The sequence below is a fragment of the Botrytis sinoallii genome (genome assembly GCF_014898435.1).
Source record: "Botrytis sinoallii strain Bc 23 chromosome Unknown BSIN_032, whole genome shotgun sequence".
In the NCBI taxonomy this organism is placed as follows: Eukaryota; Fungi; Ascomycota; class Leotiomycetes; order Helotiales; family Sclerotiniaceae; genus Botrytis; species Botrytis sinoallii.
In genome coordinates, this window is record NW_024066059.1 from 172,709 (window position 1) to 197,212 (window position 24,504).

At 40.9% G+C, this 24,504-nt stretch overlaps 5 protein-coding genes across 5 annotated transcripts; 3 read left to right on the forward strand and 2 right to left on the reverse strand.

The window, feature by feature from the left end:
• Positions 1-1,246: 1,246 nt before the first annotated feature.
• EAF02_011430 (uncharacterized protein) lies at positions 1,247-4,087 on the reverse strand (the record flags this gene model as incomplete). Its single annotated transcript, XM_038907477.1, has 1 exon — positions 1,247-4,087. One exon carries the CDS (start codon positions 4,085-4,087, stop codon positions 1,247-1,249), a length of 2,841 nt encoding a protein of 946 aa, XP_038752699.1.
• A 617-nt stretch (positions 4,088-4,704) lies between these two features.
• On the forward strand, positions 4,705-5,984 carry EAF02_011431 (uncharacterized protein; the record flags this gene model as incomplete). The annotated part of the gene is made up of 2 exons (XM_038907478.1): positions 4,705-4,893; positions 5,013-5,984. The coding sequence occupies 2 exons, from the start codon at positions 4,705-4,707 to the stop codon at positions 5,982-5,984; spliced, it is 1,161 nt and encodes a 386-aa protein (XP_038752700.1).
• Positions 5,985-6,663: 679 nt separating this feature from the next.
• Positions 6,664-8,259, reverse strand: EAF02_011432 (uncharacterized protein; the record flags this gene model as incomplete). Its single annotated transcript, XM_038907479.1, has 4 exons — positions 6,664-6,807; positions 6,905-7,639; positions 7,956-8,138; positions 8,194-8,259. 4 exons carry the CDS (start codon positions 8,257-8,259, stop codon positions 6,664-6,666), a joined length of 1,128 nt encoding a protein of 375 aa, XP_038752701.1.
• Positions 8,260-12,319: 4,060 nt separating this feature from the next.
• Positions 12,320-15,546, forward strand: EAF02_011433 (uncharacterized protein; the record flags this gene model as incomplete). Its single annotated transcript, XM_038907480.1, has 5 exons — positions 12,320-12,578; positions 12,641-13,394; positions 13,528-14,145; positions 14,243-14,627; positions 14,674-15,546. The coding sequence occupies 5 exons, from the start codon at positions 12,320-12,322 to the stop codon at positions 15,544-15,546; spliced, it is 2,889 nt and encodes a 962-aa protein (XP_038752702.1).
• A 4,245-nt stretch (positions 15,547-19,791) lies between these two features.
• Positions 19,792-21,444, forward strand: EAF02_011434 (uncharacterized protein; the record flags this gene model as incomplete). The annotated part of the gene is made up of 1 exon (XM_038907481.1): positions 19,792-21,444. The coding sequence occupies one exon, from the start codon at positions 19,792-19,794 to the stop codon at positions 21,442-21,444; it is 1,653 nt and encodes a 550-aa protein (XP_038752703.1).
• Positions 21,445-24,504: the final 3,060 nt, after the last annotated feature.

A 24,504-nucleotide genomic window follows, 5' to 3' on the forward strand; every position in this document is an offset into this window, starting at 1 on the left:
CACAGGCCAAACAACCAATATCTCTGCACATACCATTGAAGTTACTCAATATATCCAAACAGCAAAGTCCCAGCACGTCAAATCTCCGCCCAAAACTTCCACCTCAATACAAAAACTCACCAGTCTTACCTCATTCTCATCATTCAATCTCAGAAACCTAAAACACTCCAAGCCATCACATACACACTCACAAGTCCTAATCAATTTCAGAACAATCCCCAGCAAAGGCAACAGCTCTGAATTTTAATGAACTTCATCCCAAGCAATTAAGCGCCCTATCATATCCAAAGTTCAGATCCGTCCACACATTTGTCCTCATCTCTCGAAATGTTAGACACCGAGATCTACCTGCTCCTCCTTGGAGAAAATCACAACAGCGCGCCGATAGTTCCAATTCCCTTGTGACTTTCTCCAAATAAATCAACAAGCCAAACAATCCAATCCAGCATAAAAACCTCCTACCTCCAACCCCCAAATTTCCAATCCATTCATCCTCATCCTCAGCATCAGCACCCCAATTCAATCATCCAACTCCCATACTTTTCCCCAATCCCTCATAGTCCTCCAACCTCACGAATCAAACCCAACAACAACATCTCTTTTAGCAAACTACACACTTAAGCCCCTCCCTCCTCCTCCTTCCCCCCAGGAGCATAAACCAAGCTGTGGTAAACAGTAAACAGATTAGGCGACTTTGTATTATGTTCACACAAATGTAACTATTCAATCTCAGTGCAGACCAGGCAATATCAATATCCGTATACGATTAATGAAAGCTCTACCAGTAGAAGAAAGGAAGATATACAAGTAAATAAAATAAATAGAAACAGAAATTGTGCACAATAGCACTGTCCTTCCTCCTCGCTATGCCTTAGACATGCAGCAACCCTTCCTTCCCCTCTAAGAAATAGTGAACAGAGTATTTGATAGCAACTCATCACCACAGTATCTTTCTTCCACCTCTATCCAACAGACTATCGTTTTCAAAAATCTTCACCATCCGCAATTAATATCCTATTTCCCTTCACATTTCCCTTCACTAGCCCCAAGATCAATCACTACTTCCAAGATCTCACACAATCACAGTAGCAAATTCAAATTCTTAAAACTTTCAGGGTATATTTGATTTCATTTGATCATCATAATCTGATTTTAGACCTAATTCCCAAACACCCAACGCCCATTTCATTCCCTAGTCATTAACCATCATCATAAATTACCCATTCATACCCTTATATCAAGTCCTTTATTGATACAAATCCATGTCTCCATCGCTATCCCCTTCATATCTATAACCTCTATTTCCTCCCCTCCTACCAAATGCTTCATTCGCATCCACTTCATCTATTTCCATATCATCCTCACTACTGACCTCCTCGCTACTACCCTGATGATTAGGTAAAACCTCAATTCTACCATCTTTCATTACAACTCTTGCGACCTCTCCATCCTTAATCGCTCCCCTCAATAATAACACCGCCATTCTATTCAACACCTCCTTCTCAATCAATCTTGCCAGAGGTCTAGCACCATACGCTGGACTATAACCTGCTGAACCAAGATAATCTCTCACCGCAGGAGAACAATCGATGCGAACATCTCTACTATTATTCTGCAGTCTCTTTTGAATTTCTCCAAGTCTAACATCGACAATAGAACGGATTTCCCTCTTAGTAAGACGGTTGAAGATAATCGTAGCATTGATACGATTTAAGAATTCCGGCAAGAAATAATCCTTAAGAGCTTGCTCGACCATCATACGAGTAGTAGGATCGATTTTTCCGTTAGCAGCATTAGGACGATCGAGGTATTCGGCTCCCAAATTGGATGTCATGACGACTATACAGTTTCTAGCATCAATAACACGTCCTTGGCCATCGGTGATACGACCATCATCCATGAGTTGAAGCAGAACTGTAAGAATCTCCTTTGCTGCTTTTTCGATCTCGTCAAAGAGAAGGATAGAGAAGGGTTTGCGACGAAGGGCTTCGGTAAGTTGTCCTCCGGCATCATGTCCAACATATCCAGGTGGTGCACCAATCATACGACTAAGTGCATGACGTTCTTGATATTCGGACATATCCAGTCTGATCATAGCCTTTTCGTCATCGAAGAGGAAGTCGGCAAGAGCTTTGGTAAGAAGTGTCTTACCAGTACCAGATGGACCACAGAACAGGAAACTTGGTGGCGAGTTTGGATTTGAAAGTCCTGCTCTTTGAAGTCGGATGGCATCTGAGACTGCTTTCACAGCTTCCGATTGGCCAACAACTATCTTGCCCAATGCCTTTTCCATATTCAACAACTTATCCTTCTCAGTAGCCTTGAGTCTTTGAACAGGGATACCAGTCCATCGAGCAACAATCTCGTTAATTTGGTCTGGACCAACAGTATCAGTGATGAGAGATCCGCCGGAATCAAGGTTAGAAGAAGAGCTAAGAGCCGCATCCGCAGCCTTTTTCTCTTTCTCCAAAGTCTTGATGAACGCTACTTGTTCTGGAATGGCGTAGTATTGAAGATCAGCAGCCTTGCTAGTATCACCCAAACGAGTAGCTTCGTCCATCTTAACCTTCAACTGATCAAGCTTGACTTTAGCCTCTTGAATATCCTTGCCTCTCTTTCTCTCGCTTTCATACTTCTCACGTAGAGGTCTAAGTTCTTCCTCAACGTTACTAGCGTCTTGCCTAGCCTGAGCCAAGCGAGCTTTCGAAGCTTCGTCCTTTTCTCGAGACAAAGCGTGAATTTCAATCTCGAGTTGTCGATGTCTTCGATCAAGCGAGTCGATGATTTCGGGTTGTGATTCTCGGGCAACTCGAACAGCTGCTGCTGCTTCATCAATGAGATCAACAGCAGAATCTGGGAGTCGTCTTTGTGTAAGGTATCTAGCAGCCAAAGTAGCCGCAGAAACAAGAGCACCGTCTGCAATGGTAACTCCGTGATGAACTTCGTATTTCTCCTTTAATCCACGGAGAATAGAGATGGTATCGGGAATAGATGGTTCCTTAACCAAAACTTGTTGGAAACGACGTTCGAATGCTGCATCCTTTTCGATGTACTTTCGATATTCGTTGAGGGTGGTAGCACCGATACAGTGAAGTTGTCCACGTGCCAACATAGGTTTAAGCATGTTAGCAGCATCCATTCCACCTTCACCACTGGCGCCAGCACCCATGAGAAGATGCATTTCATCGACGAAAAGAACTATCATTTCCTTGGATTCTTCAATCTCCTTCAAAACACCCTTCATTCTCTCTTCAAATTCTCCTCTGTATTTACTTCCAGCAATAATCGATCCGACATCCAGAGAGAGAAGTTTGCAAGCAGCAAGATTATCCGGCACATCAGCGTTGACAATTCGCTGAGCCAATCCCTCCACAACTGTCGTCTTTCCTACACCAGGTTCACCGATCAGTACTGGGTTATTCTTCGTACGTCTCGACAAAATTCTAACGACTCGGCGAATTTCTTCTTCTCTGCCAATAACTGGATCAATCTTTCCCTCTCTAGCCATCGCCGTCATATCGATAGTAAATTTCTTCAAGTTTTCATTATCCTCCTCCGCATCCGCCGTCTTAGAATCGACTCTTTTCGTTCCCCGAATCTGCGAAACTGCATCTTGCAGAAGCTTAGCATTCGGCATGTTGGCTTCCTTCAAACATGTTTGAACAGCCGTATCTTGAGTAACTGCGATAATCAAATGATCCACCGCAATAAAAGAATCCTTTTGTGTCTTCTGCAATTCCTTCGCCGCCCTCAAAACTTTATTGAAAGCATGCGAAACGGCAACTTGTTCTGGTGGAGGGTCTTGACTGGGTAGACGAACAACAGCGCGTTTCAGTGAACGATCGAGAGCTTGTGGATCTCCATGGGCTCGCTCAACTACTTGTCGGAATAGTGATTGAGAAGCATGACCATGAGAGGCGTTCATAGTTTGCTGTTGGTCTTTCGATAGATCGGGTAAGGGGTCGAGGAGGGCGAGTGCGAGGTGGAGGGGGAGAAGTTGAGAGGATCCATGTTGTTCTGCGTTGGACATGGCATCTTCTATGGACTTCGTCGCCCGAGTGGTAAAGGACATGTCAGATGTAGACATGATTGCGGTATTGTGTTCAGTTCGTATGTGTGTGTTTTCGTTGTTGTATGGTTTCAAACGTAAGTAATAAGTTCTGTAGGTATTATTATGCTGCGGGGTTTAGTACCGAGCTTCAGCGTAAGAGAGTATTTTTATTAAAGCAAATGAATTATTTCAATGAGTGATTCGAATTGAATACGACTTTATTTCTTGATGATGAGGAAAGAAATCTCTCGAGTACAAAGAAAACACTCATTTATATAGGAAGCTTCAAAGATGAGACCCATACGATGACCTATTTCATAGTAAATACTTGATATATCTCGAAATTACTCGCACTATCCTATGAGCTTCTAGGATCACCTCGTAGCTTCTAGAAACGTCAACATCAAACCACACGTTTTTTGACCCCACACACCAAAAAAGTTGGCTCGCTTGCATCCGCCTGGTTTCCGCCCGGGCACCAACGAAAAAGTTTCTTTATAGTGGCCTGATTTTGGAGCCCAATATTACATAATATAATCAGGCAACAACTGATCCATGGAGCCAAAGACGCTAGGACAATTTTGGTTTTCAAGATATCGAAATTATTGCTGTCGCCCGCATTTCCAGTCAATCAATTCACATTCTTGATAGTCATGAGTGTTCCATCACTTCGGAATTGCATCGGCAATTCGGTCAGTAAGACAGCGGGTGTCAGATATGCATCAACGAAGTCGGTGACGGCGAGACAACCACCCAATCGTCCGGAACATGGAGAGCAGATATATGTCTATAATCACTTACGGACGAATCAAGTCGTCTACTCACTTACTAGGGGAATGGATGTACGTATTATCTCTCTGCCTTTCAATTACTCTTTACCAATATACTCAATGCCCCAAATCCTCCCATACTTACCCCGCCCCCGCCCCCTCCACCCCAACCCTCACTCACCCCTCACTAGAACACCTCTTCCCTCCACCAACTCCCCTACAATGGCAAAAAGACCCGACCTGCCGCCCTCCGCAAAGATCACTGGTACCCCATGGCCCTAATAACCTTCCCACCCGGCTGTTCTTCCTCCGGCCTCAGCGCCTTCCAAAAACTTCGCGAATACCGCAAACGGCACGAACACTCCTGGGACCCCTCCTCCCCCCTCTTCAAACGCGAGCCCCAACCGGGCGAGTCCGACTATCAAAAATCAAAAATCCATCTCACCTCCAAACTGCGCTCCCGCAAAATAAATGACCAAAAAGCTAACACCGTCGCCGACATGGCGGCTGTTCTCAAAGATATCAGATACGGAAGCGAAAGAATAGGTCTTGAAGGAATTGGAAAGGAAGGCGTCGTAGAAGTGAAATGGAGCGATCTCGCAGACGCAAGTTACGCAGGCGAAGGATCTGATATCTGGGGTGAAGCTGTTCTCCACGATACTCTACCCTGGGATCGAAATAACCGAGACATCCTCAAAAGACAAGCACTGAGCACCGAAAAGCAAGCGGAATGGAAAGCCCAGCGCGCAGCGATAAAGGAAGCCAACGAAGAAAAGAAGAGGAAAAACAGAGAGGAGAATGAACGAATCATGAAAGCGAGAGAAGAGAGATGGGCAAAACACATAGCGCTCATGGAGAAACACCGCGCAATGGGCAAGGGTCCCAAGGTGCTCCCCCAAAGAATCAGACAATCCCCCGCCGACAATTGGGCGCAGGAAAGACAGGCACAGTTGGAAAAATTAGCATGGATGGAAAGGACGGGCGGCTCGGCGCAGGAATACGAACTTTCGCGCGAGCAAGCTGGTGCGGTGGATGCGGTTGAGACGCAGGAATTAGAACTTGAATCTGCATTGGGAGCGGGAGCTCAACCATTGGGGTTGGGAACTAAATCAAATGCAGAGACAGAGACAGAGACAGAGACTCCTGCGCCTAAAATCCTTTAAGAGGAGAATATATGTGTTTGGGATGTAGGGATAGGGACATGCTAGAGAGATGTAGATGTAGATATATATTGTAAAATCACATAGTATCACACCGTCCCGCATCGCATCGCATTGTGCTATCTATCTATCTACATATACCTAGGTATGTATCCATATATATATATATATATATATATATACATATATACAAACCCCCAAATACCTACTAAAAAGATACAAACAAGTATTCACTATGAAAAAAAGAATGCTGACATACTGCGATAACCAAATGAAACCATGAAATACAGCAAAAGATATATATATTTATATAAACACAAGCGAAATCTCTCCTTTCTCTCCTTTCTCCTCTCTCTCTCTCTCCCTTATCGTCTCATATTTCATTCTCATATATATACTCGATCCCATCCCATCCCATATCAAAGCAGACACACACACACACATACATATATACATACATACATACATACACACACACATATATATTCACATATATATTCACATATATATATTAAAAACTCTCCTAACCACTACCCATCCCAGCCCATCTCATTTCAAATTCCAACCCGCCCACTCTCATCACCCTCATGGTCTATTGTTCCGTTTTTCCATTCGCCTTTCCAGCGTCGAGAATACATCTTCCCCCCCTCCCCCTTCCCCTCCCAAAAAGAAAACGTCCTCCCTAAACCTTAACCGCAAAATTTTTCAAATATTCATAATCTTCAAGATTCGCATCCACCGTTTCCCGAATAATTTTCGCCGCATCCGCGCCGTATTTCTCGGTCCATTCTTCGTTTTCTTGGGTTACGGTCTTGGGTTTCTTTTTCTAATTGTAACGTGTTAGTATTTGCGTTTTGATTTCAATGCAGTTCAATCCCCCAAAGGAAGGGAAAAGTTGTAAAGCAGGGACAAAAAAAACTTACATGTTCCCTCGCCTTCAAACTGGAAGAGTTAATCGCATCATCATGAAAGCCCCTCCATTTCTCAAACGCCTCTCGCGCTTTCTCATGATGTTCCTCGGTATCCCAAATCAACATGTTGGCATTATATTCCAAGCCCACCTCTCGACAATACGCTTTAATGATACCCTCTGGATTATCCAACAGATCATCTGCGTCAATAACCGTGATACTCACTTCCCCATCTTTCAGATTCTCGGCCTCAGACTCGGGGGTTCTGGCGATGTGGGGACCAACTTGGTCCTTGGAACGTAGGAAATCGAAGACGCGACGGAGTTCATCGTAACCAGCTTCTTCGGGCATGAAGTTGTAGAAGCCGGTTACTTTGTCTAGGGGAGGAATGGTGCAGCGGAAGTAGGAGGGGATGCTGGAGCGGGGATGGCGGATGAGGAAGGTGAAGTGGAATTGTTTGAGGATTTCGGCGGGGACGACGGTGGGATTTCCGGGCTCGGCGACGGTGTTGTATGGATATGGAGCTTTGGCGGTGGTGCCGTTAGTGTGTCCATTGGTATGGCCATTTGTGTGGCCGTTGACCCCATTGGTTTCCCCGTTTGACACCCCATTTACCCCATTTGTTTCGCCATTAGTGCCGACGCCCTTCTTGACACTTTTACCTCCGAGCGAGGGAGCAATTGATGCTGGTTTCCCTTGAGGAGGTACAAGGTAGTGAATGATATCTTTGATGAATAGTCGTTTACCCTATTTTGGCGTAAGTTGCTGATTCATCAGAATAAAAACATATGCTGATATGGATATAAATTCGGGCGCATGAAAGGTATATCTTCCGTGAGATAGTTTAGAGCGACAATGAGGACGTGGATTACAAAACATGGGACTAGAGCTCTGGTGATTTTGGTGCAGAGAATATTTGGGTATCAAATAGTAGAAAAAGAGTCCATAGTGTCAGACACTTGTCTTGTGCCCAAACTAATTTCGAGAGCTCCGAGAAACCTGCAGGATCAATGCCATATAAAGGAAAGACCGGGATAACAGTAGAAGCGGATTCAATTCTAACCTCTTTTCCTTCCTTCTCAATTCTCTCGAAAATTGTCTTATATGTACTATCTGCGAAACCACTCTCCTGGCGCGCGGCTTCATCATCCTCATATCTCGGGCTAAGTCTCTCGGGACCAAAGTAGAATGCATCTCCAAAGGGTTCGTGAACGCAGGCAAGGACATCATCGCGAGTCATAAAGACCTAAAAATATGTTAGTCAATTGGCCAAGAGAGCTGCGGAATCAATTGGGACTCACTCTTTCGAATGCGGTAGAGCAAGCTCTGGGGTGGGTAGCACAGAAGATTGGTTTCATGGAAGTCATCTTGCTGGTTATGTTTTATGTCAAATCTATCAATTGATGTTGTAAATGATGATAACAGGATCCAAACACCCGACAAACTGATACAAGCAATCTGTATCTCAAGTAGAGCTTTGTGAAGTTGTCAAGGATTCCTTTGTTGTTCGTTTCCAGAACAATTCAAGGTAGGTAATTCAGGTACAATCTAAGATTTTACAAATCTTGCAACTCGATTGGATAAAAAAGAATAAATGCTAGATGAAAAGAGGACAGGAAAAGATTCATTTAAGTTTAAATAGTAGTAGCGATCATATGAAAGAGTAAAGTTACTACCAAGGTATATTTCTTGCTAACCCATCATACTATACTACCGGTATGTAGAGCGTGGGTAGTGAAGTAAGAATCCCAGAGAGCAAATCTGACAGACCAATTGATGAGAATGAAAATGAGCATATGTGTAAGAGATTTACACTTATTGTGGTTTTCCGACAGCCAGACCCAAATAAAAGAAGCATTGCATTGAATGGATCTTTTCTTACATACTGTATTGTATGTACAATGTACATCTTTTCTGTCTTTCTTTCTGTCTTTCTGTCTCTCTCTCTCTCTTTCTCTCTTTCTCTCTTCCTTGCCTTACCAAGACGAAAACACAAAATAATAATCCATGAACCTCATTGTCTCATATCATGGATGTGAAGGTCATGAAGCCCACGGAGCCAATGAAGGCCATCATATATGAGATTTGTGTGGTTCTGAAGTGTGGCTATTCGGAAAAGTTGATGCAATTGACAAAAGAAGGGTACCAGAGACTAGAGTACGGAGTACGTTAAGGTATGACGCACTCAAATGCAGCCATGCCCCTCCTTCCAACTTTGAAATTTTTCCATTTTCCATTTTCCAATTTTTGCCCCTCATTGGCCTTTTATGCGGGCATGGACTAAGGAGAATCTAGAAATTCTGGGCTCATGATACATACTTCGTACATCGTACATACCTACCTAGTACTTGCGTTGTGGCTTGTGGCTTGATTTGTCGTGGGGGGATCCATTGGCGTTGGATGGCGTTGGATGGCGTTGACTGATGCGGATTCGATGGTGGGAAAGCAAAGCAAATCTATTTGTATCTTGGAACATGATGAATGATGTGAGCATATCTACCCCCTCCCTACCCAATGCTTACTACCTGGCTGTACCGAGTGAATAAGTATTCATTTATGAGATTGATAAGGATTTGGAGTTGGGCGAAAAGAGTGAAATGATCATGAGAAATGACCCCTTGATGCAAGTCATCTGAAAGCGCCGTATTATCTTGACAAGGATACCTGGGTCGAGTCGGCCTTCCAAGAGCAAAACAGGACACCACGGATGTGATGAACGGCATGTGAGAGGTAGGTCCGGAGAGAGGACAGACATAAAAAAATGAAAGGACCATGAGTCTCCAGCCTTACCCGGGTACATCTCCAAGTAGATCCGAGGAGAGATATGTACAGATGGATACAAGAATGATCTTAAGTGCTACCGTGGAGCTACTAATAAGGTGGCGCGGGTGGAATTGGTAAATGTCAGAAAAAGGAAGAAAAAAGAAAATGATAAATGTCTTGATCTGAATGGTTACCTACCTACTCACCTAGTAAGTAGCATTTCGAAAAGTCCTACCTACCTAGGTATCTGGGATAAAGGAAAGTCATCTGCCAAATGTAAGTGTACAGAATAGGTAGTAAGCTCCACATTCACAAAGTAGCCCACGCACCAAAATGGATTTTCCAGTGGCTAGTATAGTAGTATGTCCATGGATCCATGGATATTGGGATGTCTACATTGGAGTGGAATACCTAGTATGAGTATGCAAAGGATTGATGGTTACATTCAAACTATACCTAATGTTCAAACGAGGTGAGTATTATTGTATTATTATCTTCGACTGAAAACATGGACTACCTAGTATCTACCTCGCGCTTGTATAAAATCCTCATTCCTTATTGTGCAACTTATCTCGTCCATCCATATCGTCCCTGGCGTGCGAATAAGGACAATTAACCGGATTGAATAATTTGAGTCATTCAAGATGTGCATCCTCGCTAGCTTCCGCCTTGCCAAGACTTTGTAATTGATATCACTGTCATTTCTCCTCGGACCCCTCATCAGATAGTACGGAGTAAATGGAACATCCTTGAACTCACAAGGCTGGAAAAGCTAGGGAGGGAGATACGGAGTAGACACAGGACAGGACACGCCCACACGTACAAAGGGCAAACGTTATAAATACCTCAGACCGCAAAGGATTCACGGTCTCTCTCTCTCTCTCTTCCTCCCGTCCATTTTACATGATGCTCTACTCTCCTCACGCCTCGCATCTACCGGTCCCGACTATCCGACATTCATAATTTGACTCCTAACAAGTATGCGGTATAGTCCGGTGACGGTGTGACCCAACTTGGGTTGATCGAGCGAATACGGAATTCATCCCTTCACGATCCCTGCCCCTGATTACTTAATGGATAGTGATCCCGCTCGGCGGCGGACCTCTTATCGAATGATTCCAAGTGGCTTGGCAATGATGTTCTGGCGTTTTCTTAAATCTTTCTATTTCGTCCCACTATTCTGCACCTTTAAGCTTTTCGCACCTTCACCCATTGAGAAAGAGTGCGTGCCGATCATGAACTCTTACTGCATTGGCTTCGTACTTACCGTACAGAATAGATTATTTTATTGAAATATTATCACATCAATCAAGCAGGCAAGCAAGCGAGCGAGCGAGCACTCAATCAATCAATCGATCAATCCATCCATCCATCAATCCATGAATACCTAGGTAGGGAGGTGAATGAATCAAGTTCTTTCAATGAATGAACTTCAATTGGAGAGAAGACAACATACATTGTTACCCAAGAGGGACTCGAAGAGCAAAGGGGGGAAATGTCTACCTACTACATACTACTTACACCTACTACCTACTACTACCTACCCACCTACCCACCACTCACCTACCGTGGTCAAGTTGTAACCTACAAAGGTAATACCTCACTTTAATAACTTCTTCTTTCTTTTCCTTCTTTCTTTTTCCTTCTTCACTTCTTCATCCTACCAACCTTTCTTTCCCTTCACTCACTTCACGGGTCCCTACCACTCGAGTACCATTTGAAGGGACCCAATTATTTCAATATTTCCAATCCATTTCAAAGCCAAAAAAAAAAGACCCAAAAGAGAGAGGAGCTCGGGATACCCCATTAATCAATTAATTCGATCCAATCCCATGCCATCTTTTTTATGTCCGCAAGATCCGCCTTGCTTGCTTGCTTGCATATTTGGGTGAAATCATCCTTTCTTTATTAGTCGTTATCTCATTACAGTAACGGTTTAACCATGGCACAATGCCAATTACTCCATCGATTATTTTCTTTACGTCCGCATACCTTTTCCCTATATGTATGTAATAATAACAGGAAGAGGAAGAAGAAAGGTCCCTTTTTTCCCCCAATGGTATGCTATTATTCAGCAGACTGGGTACTTCATGCAATTTATGCATAATAGAATTCCATCGAGTCACTAGAAGAAACGATCGACCTCTCGCGCTCTCTCTTAATTACTTTCTTACTTTCATACCATACCATACCATACCTACCTACATACATACTTACATACCTACATACCTACCTACCTACATACATACATATACACATACATCCATCCGCACTACTCGCATCCATACATCCATACACACATCCATACGTTGTCATACCTCCCAAGACCTCAATATCTGCATCTTTTGCGCTGCCAAGCGGAACATTTCTTGTCAATTGCTACTACCTTGCCTTACCCTTTTCCTATTGACTCTTCTGCTTCAGCCCAGTTTTTCCTTATATCCGAGGGCGTCAACGTCAAGACTATTCCATCAGAATAAGAGGGGTCAATTGCCCGAGCACTACCTTCCTTACCAATACCTCATTCGGCCAGTCCGATTTGTGATTCCATTAATCGTAGCAGAATAATAGAAAGTTACAATTGATTCATCTTTTCCTTTCTCTCATTGAGATAGCGACTCAAGAAGTCTTTTTCAATTTTCTTACTTATAATTTTTTTCAAAGATGTCAGGCACATCAACCGACAAACAGCCGCAATCGCAACCAGTTCCAGCTCAACCCAGTCAAGAAACTCCTCTCAGTCCGAATCAATCATCTCCCGACCTGGAGCCAGCAGAGGAATGGCCTGCGCCTTCATCGCAACCACGTCCGGCGCCCTTGCAAAAGAGGAGACGAGTTACAAGGGCTTGTGATGAATGTAGGAGGAAGAAAATAAAGTGTGATGGAAAGCAACCTTGTACTCATTGCACTGTATATAGTTATGGTATGATACTGTTTGTGATTTACGTATTTTGACATCCATCGTTGACCAATGTGCCATGACAGATTGTACATATGATCAGCCCTCAAATAGAAGAAGGAACCCAGCGCCGCAGTATGTCGAATCGTTGGAGCTTCGTCTACAACGAGCAGAAAGCATTATTAAAGCTTATCTCCCAAACATAAATCTGAACGATCCAAACATAGATGCTGCATCATTACTGCACCGACAGGTTGCGCCAACAACCCCTTCGACTACGAGCTCCATGCCAAGCGCGACCCCACAACAGCCACCGTTGTCAGAAGAAGACGCGCAGTTGCGATCAATGATAGAATCCACCGGGCAACTCGATCTTGACGAACGTGGAAACTGGGACTTTCATGGTGGTTCCTCAGGAACTGTCTTCATTAGACGTCTGCGTGAACAATTTGGTAGTTTACTCGGATCTCCCAACTTGCTTCCCAAACCACCACGTGCGCAAATACCACCCACTTTCGATTCCCCAAGATCATCTACTGATTCCCCTTATGATTCTGGTCTTCCTAACACAATGGACCTACCTCCGCGAGAAGTGGCCATGTCTTTATGTGAAGATTCATTGCATTGCGCTTGTTGTCTCTTGCGTTTCGTTCATGAACCCAGTTTTTATAAAATGTTGAATAGGATATACGATCTACCACCTGACAGTTTTGGTGATGAAGAGCATAAATTTCTGCCGTTATTATACATGGCTTTAGCTTTGGGTTGCATGTTCTCGTCACAGCCCTCTAATTCCACGGACCCGGATGGGAAGAAGTATAAAAGTAGTATGGATCAAGGGTGAGTGCAGTCTTTAGCGACAGTTTGCACATACTTCCGTAGCTTCGTCTTACCCGAACTTCATGGATGAGTACAAGCTTAGATCTTGGTGCTACTTCGTCTCCAATCTATTGCAAGACTAACATCTCATTAGATTCAAATTTTACAAAGCTGCTCGGCAAATGATGGATCTGACTGATTGTCGTGACATGACGTCTTTGCAAACAATTATATTCATGATCCAGTTCTTACAAGCCACATCAAACTTGAGCATATGCTATTCTTACATAGGTCTTGCCCTGAGATCTGCGTTGCGCATAGGCTTACACCGTAGCCTCAGTGGCAACTTTAATCCTATTGAGCGGGAAACTAGAAAGCGAGTATTCTGGATAATACGAAAGCTTGATACCTATGTTTCTGCTATTCTAGGATTTCCTATAATGTTAAGTAGCGACGACATTGACCAAGATATGCCACTTGAGGTAGATGATGAATACATAACCAAGGACGCGATTCTTCCTATGCCTCCTGGCAAGATGTCATTGTTTGTGGCTTCAAATGCTCATACTCGACTCATGGGTATTACAACGAAGGTTATCAAGCACATCTATCCGATTAAGGGTTTAGAGCAATCTATCTCAGGAAACAGCAAGGCATCATATACTATTAGTCACTCAAAAATTCGAGAGATTGAAAAGGATCTAGCAGATTGGCTGGACATGTTACCTATGGGACTACGTCCTGGAGGTGACGGTCCACCCGAATTAATACGGTGAGTCAAGGATACCATACTCTGATATAGGATACGAAATTTGCCCCAATGGTCTAGATCTTGGAGTGATCATGAATATTTACTAATGGCAATATAGTATACAACAACTTCTACGACTAGCATACGCGCACGTTCAAATGATGCTATATCGACCGTTTCTTCATTATGTCTCTGGAAAAGGTTGCGCTGGGAAAACCATTGATGAGCGATCATATGCATGTGCAGCTGCTTGTGTCAGTGTAGCCCGCAATATCATTCATATTACTGCAGAGATGAAGAAGCAAGGTCTGTTGGTAGGGGCGTATTGGTTTACCATGTACACAACCTTCTTCGCTGTCATATCCTTGGTATACTACGTTCTTGAGAATCCCGATAAGAGTGGAGCCGCAGAAATTTTGGCAGACGCAAATGATGGAAAGGATGCTCTAACCGGTCTCGCTCAAAGAAGTATGGCCGCTGATAGATGTTCTGAAACTCTCAAGGTTAGTGCCCCATTCCACAATGTAATATTTATCTAACCCAAATTAGCCACTGTTTGAACAATTACCAGAGAAGTTAAAAAATCGTTCCGTTTCGGCTCCATCGAAGAAGAAGAGATCCGCGCCATCATCCACCCAACCGACGCACCACAGTAGTCCCGAGATTCCAAGACCAAATTCTAGTCACTTCACTCCAATACCTCGCGCGACGACATTCCCCCAGACCCCTACCTCTCTCCAAACCAGCGGCCTTCCAATGCAAAATTTAAGCAACCGCTTCCACATGAACACAGCATCCAATCCAAATCTTCGACAAGGGTTTCAAGATCTCGTATCACCGAGTGATTTGTCCACTGCTGGCACTCCTGAAAGCACCGCTTCGACTAGTCATAGCATTCCACAATATGGTGTACAAAATCAATTCAATGCCAATAACAGTATACCATATCTCACAGGATTGATGTTCCCATCTACAGATCCTTTTGCATATCCAAATCAACCGATGATGGAATTCGATGCACAAATTATGAAGCAGGAAAATGATATAGATAACACCAGAGCGCAGCAGATGTATATGGGTGGTGGTGGATCGGGGACTGGAAATGGAATGTTTGATGAGTTGGAGGGACAACTTTTCGGTCCGTTACCACCTTATATGATGCAGGCCCAGCACGGTTTCGATATGTCTGGGGCAGCACCTGGAGGTGGAAACGGAGGAGTTGGTGGAGGGGGCATGGGTGGGATGATGCACGGGACCAACACGACTACGACCACGAGTGGAGCAGGGGGTACAGGATTTAATCCTCAGAATATGGTTTACAGTACTGGGATGAATTTGGACGGAATTTTCGATAATGTTGGGGGTGATACGCGGGGAACAGGGAGTGAGTGGGGTGGCATGGGAGGCCAAGGGTTTAGGTGAGAGAGGGGTTTGGATGAAACTCATCGAATGAGGACATTGTTACATTCTACCAAGTTGATTTAAATCAACAGACTGCTTCATCTTCAGCGAAGAGTTTCAGTATTGCACGGCATGGATCGGCACGGACGAATTAAACGCGGAATGGGACTATGTGGAGGCCAACTTTTCTTTGAAAGAAAAGGGTAGGAGAGAGAAAGTGATTATGATATGATTCAAGATTTCTTACTTTCTATGTCGCATGGTCGAAATTTATCAAGTGGTATATGTACGGTTTCAAAAAAATCCGAATTGGTAATGTGTAAATGATGCATTGTATTATACCTCGGGCGTCTGATTTTGATGGTGGTGGGTGATAGGGTAGGATAGGGGAGAGGGGTTCAACATACCGGATGGGATGGGATGGTATGGAATAAGATAGGATTAGCGTTATGGATATGGTTATGGATTTGGTTTATGGATAGAGATATTAGGTGTTGTACAGAGGATATGGAGTTTTGATTTTTTTTGTGATTGAATTTTGATTTTGATTTTGAGTTTGAGTTTATTAGGTGGTGGATGAATTGAATTGAATTGAAATGGAAGGATTAGAATTGTATGAAATTATCAAAATTTGAAATGTCTGGTATGGATTTTATTTGGATGAAGTTTTTGAGTTCTTTCTCTCTTCTCTTTTCTTCTCTCTTCTCCCTTTCTCGTGTTGGGTTCCCCCTCTTCCCTTTCCCTTTCCCTTCCCTTTCCCTTTTTCCCTTTCCCTTTCCCTTTCCCTTTCCCTTTCCCTTTCCCTTTCCCTTTCCCTTTCCCTTTCCTTCCTTTCCCTTTCCCTTTCCCTTTCCCATTTCCCTTTCCTTCCTTTACTTTTCCTTTCCCTTTCCCTTTCCCCTTCCTTGTTTTCCTTTTCTTTTTCCTTTTCTTTCCCCTTCTCATCTTTCTTCTCTTTTCTACTCTTCTCTTCTCTGGATTTCCCTTCACCCTCGTTCTCGTTCTCGATAGGTGTCTACATCTAATTTCAATTCCAACTTCAAATTGAGGTCTAAACCGAGATTGAGATTGAGATTTCTATATATCTTCTCTCTTCTTTTTTCTTTTTAAATCTTTAAAATATATTAATACTACAAGTAACTAGATATTAGCGATTTATATTCTGTTTTCAATAATTTCCTCCCGCTATTTTACGCGCCATTTCATTCGCTTGATATCTTATCCTCAGACTATCAAAAATTAATAAACATTAATTCTTATGCTTTATAGATATTTTATAATGATATACTTATTCAATTTCAAACTCCCAATTTCAAATTTCAAATTTTACACTCTTAGCTTTTGATTAATATATATAATAAATATGAATGGAGTATAATTAGCTTCTAATTATTTGTTATAAAGAGATGAAAAAGATTTCTTTTATATAAGTAGATGATTTACATTATTCTTTAATTTAAAGTATTTATTTGATTAGTAAAGTTTTTTTATTCAATATTTAAACAAATTAATCTTTTTCTTATAAATATTAATTATAATATTCTTGTAGGTTATATTCTTTATATAAAATTATAAGATTAATAATTATAATCGTTTTTCAAAAAGAATAATAAAAAGGATTATAGTTTTGTTTTGTATTTATTTTTGCTTTAATTGATAATTCTCAATTTGTAGAAATTTTATAAGTTAGCTTTATAAAGTATCAAAATAAGAATAATATATCTTGATATCAAAAGTATTACTAATTAGAAAAGGAAATAATTACTTCGATTTAATATTTTCGTTTTTAAAATATAATTTAATCTTAGGAAATGATATTTTTTCTATAAAGATTAAAAGAGTAAGTTACATAAAATATAAATTTGACTCACACCCCCCTGTCTAGTTGAAATCAGAGGTTTTGATTATTCGAATTACCTTATTTTTATACTGCTTTAAGAAATTTACTTAGAATCAGCAATTCAAAGTATTTCGAAGAAAACCTTAAGATCCTTTTAATACTATATACGAAAACCCTCAAAATTCATATATCGATATTATCAAAATGATTGATTATTATTATTATTATTATTAGTAATTTTCAACCGGGCCGTATAGGCGAGCCTCCCAGGGGGCATTACGGTTGGGCTAACTGCGGGATGATCTTCTAATTTACATGATCCCCCTTTCCTAGGGATGGGGTCTCAATACCCTCAGTAGCCTCCCAAGCGATGGCTAACGCACTTGCGCCTTTGTCTCCGATCCTCTGAGCGCCTCCGTGCGCGCTTTCCGATCTCCTATATAGTATTTGTTTGAAAGCTGCTTTATCCTGTAAGGGTAGCTTTTGTATACATTCTATTGCAACATGGTATGCCGCGTGCTTCAATTTTCTTCCACGTAGCTTTTCTAGATCTATCCCCTCCTACTCCCTGCTTATGTTCGCCTGGATCATCCGATCCCTTTCCTTCTCTCCAAAATGATTGATTACATATCATCAATATTACCTTCGATATTAACATCTTTACTTACTAGATCTACTATATCTTCTCCTACGTCGCCGGCGACTCCGATTCGATACGAGATGACTCGAGATCAGCGTATTGAAGCACGCGTTTTATTTAGAATAGAATAAAAAGTCAGAAAGCATAAGAAGCTATATCAGAGGATTATTTAACAGGATTGCTTAGAAGTATAAAAGACAGATGTCAGATAGTCATTAATACTAATGGTATATATACTAAATATTAATAAAATCGATTTTTTTTTCGTTCTTAAGAGATTCTCTACAATACTTTCTCTAGCTAGAGTTTATTATATAAATTTAAAAGAAGCGTAATATTTTAATTAGCTAAAACCCCTATATGTAGAAAAAAGCTCGAGCTCGCTTTAGTATATTTTATAATACTTATGCCTTTAATCTTCGTAATTATATAATCTTTCGTATCTGTTTAGATATTTCATTAGCTACTAATAATAATCTGACTAGTAGGGTTCTCTATTTTTGTAAATATATATGCATCGATCAGACATGTCAGCACTTCTAGATTGAATTCTTACAGACTTTCGGCAAATTTCTCTTCTTCAGAAATCCGATTCGATCTTGTGGGATAATTCCCTTAATGTCTTACTTTCTATAAATCAATACTCCACTCGCTTACGTACGGTGCTTCGAACTTGTATGCGTTGTTAGTGCGTCGGCCTTGTGACAGAAAAAATATGTGCCTGATTATTGCCTGCACTACTGCATAAGCATTTTCGTAATTGCCGCATCTAATCTCGGTTATTAGTATGCTTACTAAAGTGACATTAAAGTTCGTTGACCTATGCTCTTTCTCTTTATCGTAGCCATCTCTGCATTCTTCTACACTCTATTTCCATCTCCATCTCCATCACACAACAATACCTTTCGCCATCTTTCGATCCCTCCATCTCCATCACACAACAATACCTTTCGCCATCTTTCGATCCCTCAATCCCTCCATCTCCATCACACAACATCTATTACAGATGAGAATCTGTCTGCTGCTTAAAACAACCCCGCCCGTGGTAGTCCTTTAGCAATTGCTGCTTAGAACAATCCCGCTTGTGGTAGTCCTTTAGTAGCAATTGCTGCTTAGAACAACCCCGCCTGTGATAGTCCTTCAGCATTGCTTAGAACAACCTGCGGCCGCAAGTGGTAGTCCTTTAGCAATTGCTGCTTAGAACAATCCCGCTTGTGGTAGTCCTTTAGTAGCAATTGCTGCTTAGAACAACCCCGCCTGTGATAGTCCTTCAGCATTGCTTAGAACAACCTGCGGCCGCAAGTGGTAGTCCTTTAGCAATTGCTGCTTAGAACAATCCCGCTTGTGGTAGTCCTTTAGTAGCAATTGCTGCTTAGAACAACCCCGCCTGTGATAGTCCTTCAGCATTGCTTAGAACAACCTGCGGCCGCAAGTGGTAGTCCTTTAGCAATTGCTGCTTAGAACAATCCCGCTTGTGGTAGTCCTTTAGTAGCAATTGCTGCTTAGAACAACCCCGCCTGTGATAGTCCTTCAGCATTGCTTAGAACAACCTGCGGCTACAAGTGGTAGTCTCTCAGCACCTACTGTTCAAAACAACTCCAATCCCAACACAATCTATATATCAGATTTTGTGGGACTATTTCTACACCTCGTTTCTTCCAAGAGTCAAGGCTGCTCTATAGCCTGGGTGGGTTGGGAAGCACACATAAAGTGTGGGCTAATATTGCTCTCAATATAATTGTTGTTTTACTATATTCATTGCTAATTATGGTCACAGGAATAAATTATGCCAAATCCAACTGAGATCCTGATTGAGAAACTTGAGCTCAAACTTCTCTTTCGCGAAAGAGTATTTATAAAATGGGAAGATGAATCGGGTACACCTTGGACACTAGGCTCTCGTCCGAATCGCAACAAGCAAAACCTCAACTTTTTTATGGGTGTATATTATGATATAAAAGGAAACATCCATATCCACTTTTCTATTACAATATCTGTCACAATTGCAGGCAGAAAGCGGAAAATGGAGATGTTATTCATTGTTCCTCCAGATGCCGACTTTGCAAATACTTCTAAGCCTCATCTAATATCGGATATCGATGATTTATCTCGACTCGATGCTTCTGCTATTCACGAAGCCGAAATCAGTCATTCAGTACATATCATCTGCATACAATTCAATTTAACTACGAAAGGGTTTGTCGTCATAAAGAAGAAGGACACTAACACACCTCTTAAGCCTCGGGGTATCATTTCAACGAAATTGATTTGTGGTCTTGAATCTCTATCTAATACGAAGACATTCACTGTATATATCAAGCCAAATGATTATGCATTGATGGGCCTGGAAGATCTTCGTAATCGCCTGAGCAACACTAGTATTCCCATCGATATACCCAAAATCAATATGAAGGAAATATACATTCAACACACACCTGAGTTGATGGAATGGAAGGGACGTGACCCAATATCACTACCACCACCATATACTGAGAATCCTCGGCTATCTTCGAAAGTACAGGTTCCCCTACCACCAATCATTTCCGAGGAAGTGCGGGTTCCTGTATCGCCGCCAATCATTTCCGAGGAAGTGCAGGTTCCCGTATCTCCGCCAATCATTTTCGAAGAGGCAACGCCATTGATTAATACTATCGAAGCAGCGATTCCAGAAACACCAGCTCGAACCCCAACTAGTCCTACCTCTACATCGTTGCATGGCATTTTCTCTCCTAGCCATGAAGAGTTGTCAGGTAGTCAAATCAGCTTGAACGATATCGAAGAGGATTCGGAACATATCGAGATGAACTTTGATGTAGATTCGGATGAGGAACAACTCGCTATCCTCAACTCTCGAGAATTAAATCAGCAATTAGATAATGATTCAAAAGTGACGCAAATACTTAATTCAAAGTTGTCGATATGGATGCGAACATTTATACGAATAAATCCAAATGTTCACGAACACAAACGCTTGACTATCAAGTTATCAGTTCTTGGTCGTTGCATTCGTATATCAAATGTTAAAGTATTTGATGCCACTTTACTCTGGTGCTCTGCGCTACTTTTCTACGATCCTTTCGATTCTGATCCTGATAATATCTTCGGATTATGGGAGAAGAGAAATTCTTGGCTTATTTCAGATATAGCTAGATTGATTCAATGGGCTAATAGAATTCATCATGGTGTGGAGCTAAGTTCGTTGTTGAAACATTTTATGAAACTGGGTGATGCTGCTCGTACTGTTGCTCTGGATACTAGATGCACCAAAGACAAGTATTATGATCAGAAAAGTGATTGTATTGTTTGTGTGTTGGCGGAGTTTAGCAAGCTGGGTAATGATAGTGGCGGTAGTTGTAATATCAGTAAAGAGAGCAAATCTCTTTCTCGAACAAGCTTGGGGGGGAGGGACAGCAGTGCGTCTAAACGAGTAAAAATGTAATTTAGTGTATGAACAAAGGTTGAATGAATGGCCTTGACTCATTCATAGCCTGTATCAAAGGATCTGTTGATCGAATTTCTCTTTAAAGGTCAGGTCGTTATGGTCGATTAGATAATCGGTGTCATGATATATATACGGGGAGATTCCTCTTTGGCTTCGGATGGATGTGGGAAGACTGCTTTTATTGTTTTTCTCCTCAAGATTGAAATATCTTGAAAGACCGATACTTTGACAAATCATGATTGTGGTAAGATTTTTGCATGTCAGGGAGAGTGTGATTGATAACCCTTCGTTATGTTTTTGTGGAGATCAATACTGTATAGTTTGTATTCATTAAGCCTCTCAATACTATTCACATCAAATTCTAACTCTCTAAAAGCTCTTGAATATATTTCCAATACTATCTTATTCGAATGGAGTCTATAGGCACATCTTACGTGCTTCCTTAGTTGGTTAATTACTTCTGATATATCGTATATCTGTATATTATTATGCGATGCCCATGATGAAGAGCGGGCGGGGGGGCCAGGGGGGGAGGGGGGCTTACTTTGACGACTCCTGAGGACTATAAAAAAAATCCCAAATGAATTCTTTCCAAACCCTGCAGGTCGTCCTTTGATTCCAAGTTTCTTGAAGAACTTATCATACATATCTTGTTACTATTGTGATTCCAATCTCTACAAGGTTAGTATGATTAGATACTTGTTTGAGCATTGCTATCTTCCAGCCTTGCCCTTGCGAAGTTTGAGTTTTTTCTGCAATTATCTGTTCAATTATCACATCAATCCTGCGTTAAATCATAGTGATTACTGCACATCTTTGAGAGGCCAGAAGGGCGTTGAAGAAGAAAAGTAAAGTGTAGATGATGTGGTGCGTGGCGAGTGATAAAAACTATTCGTGCCCTACGGAGGTACATGCCCTAATTTTTGTCTCACCGCATTTAAAGTCAAGAATTAATTTGTGAGCAAAATGATTTGATCGATAGTAAGCTCAAGGCGGTGATTTTTTTTAAGAAAAATCTTTATATTTTATATAAATAAATATATATTAACAAAAATATATTTTAAATATTATAACGTAATGTATGGGGAACTCGGACATATGGGGAACTCGGACAGGTACCTTTACACCAAATTTTGTATGTAAAGGTACTTAGAGCGAATTTTTATATCTCTAGAAATACTATTATTATTATTATTATTAGTAATTTTCAACCGGGCCGTATAGGCGAGCCTCCCAGGGGGCATTACAATTGGGCTAACTGCGGGATGATCTTCTAATTTATATAATCTCCTTTTCTTAAAGATAGGATCTCAATACTTTTAATAACCTTTCAAGCGATGGCTAGCACATTTATATCTTTATTTCCGATTCTTTGAATGCCTTTATATACACTTTCCGATCTTCTATATAATATTTATTTGAAAGCTGTTTTATTCTGTAAGGGTAGCTTTTATATACATTCTATTGTAATATAATATACTGTGTACTTCAATTTTCTTTCATATAGCTTTTCTAGATCTATTCTCTTTTATTCCCTATTTATATTTGCTTGGCTCCACCCCGAACAATCTAAGACCCGCACCGACCAGCCATACACGCTCCAAGCGCACTCCCGATCGATAGCGATCGATCTGATTATTTGCTGATATTCGGATGATATACAAAATAAGATTCTTTGAAAAAGGATTACAAATCTTCAGACAAAATAGTTATAGGATTGCTACAAGCAATACTGAATAGAGGAACATTAAAGACAATAAACTTTTGATTAGTTAATATTATATTATTATAAGCGGTAGGAATGTTAGTAGTCTGTAGGCCTACTCCTTAGTATGTTTAGAATACCCTTTGGGAGGTCAGACATTAGATGTTAATCACTATAAATAAATAAATAAATAAAATATATTTGCTTGGATCAATTGATTCCTTTTTTCTCTTTTTCTATTCTTCTAATAGTATTCTAGGACATATATTTCTATAGAAGTTTGTTATAATAATAAATTTAGCGAATTTGGTTAGTATATACATTAACTGTTTTAGTAGTCGTTTTTGAACTGCTTGATTATAGAATGAATATTTAGACTTGATATCTGGGGGCCAGGTTTTATAGATCGCGAGGATTTTGCGGTAATGTATAATATACTCAGGGGATTTGAATGCTCCACATAAGCAATGGATTATTACTTCCTTGTATTTAAATTATTGGTGGTAGCTTTTGAAGTCACTATATGCTGAGCAGATCGCTAATATATAGTAGAGAGTTGCTTATAAGAATTCTAGTTTCTTAGGGTATTTGTTTGTGCTCTTTAGATTCCATTTCTGGTATTGTTTGAAGAGCGTTAATATCTGTTTGATTTATTATACTTATGCTGTCGATTTCATAATGGTTTTTGTTATAGAACGGATACTGCTTGCTATAGATCGGTTTATATATTCTGAGGCTGATCTTCTTGTTTCTTTATTAGCAAATATATCTGCTCGCTCATTCCTCTCGATCCCTATATAACCTAACGACTATTTGATTTGAATCAAATATGTTTATATTAGTTTATAGCATTTAAGAAAGGCTTATTACGATATAGTAAAAGCTATACCTTTTATTCCTTATATTATCGATATACTATCAATGTATATACAGATTTCTATTCGTTTTATGCCAATGATATTTCTGATTACTGCTTGAAAGCCTCGGTATACCCCGATTGCTTTTATATTAAATATATAAGAGTTGTAATGCAATCTATTGTTTTCTTTGTATACTACCATTTGTTCTTTATATATGATATATTCATATCCTACTCGCCTATTATCCTTATTAATCTATTCTAATCTATCAGAGAATATAATGATCTGATTATATATACATTTGTTCTATCATTCTTAAAACTACTCTATTATTATCTTTTTCGTAAGGCCTCTAATAAGATCTATTCAATACCCTGGTATATAATAGGGCTCTGCTAAAATCATCTCCTCGATTCGGGGGAAAACACTAACTGATCATCTGGACCTTTATTCTGGCTAGCTGTAATTAGCCTTTCCTATTACCAGAGGAAT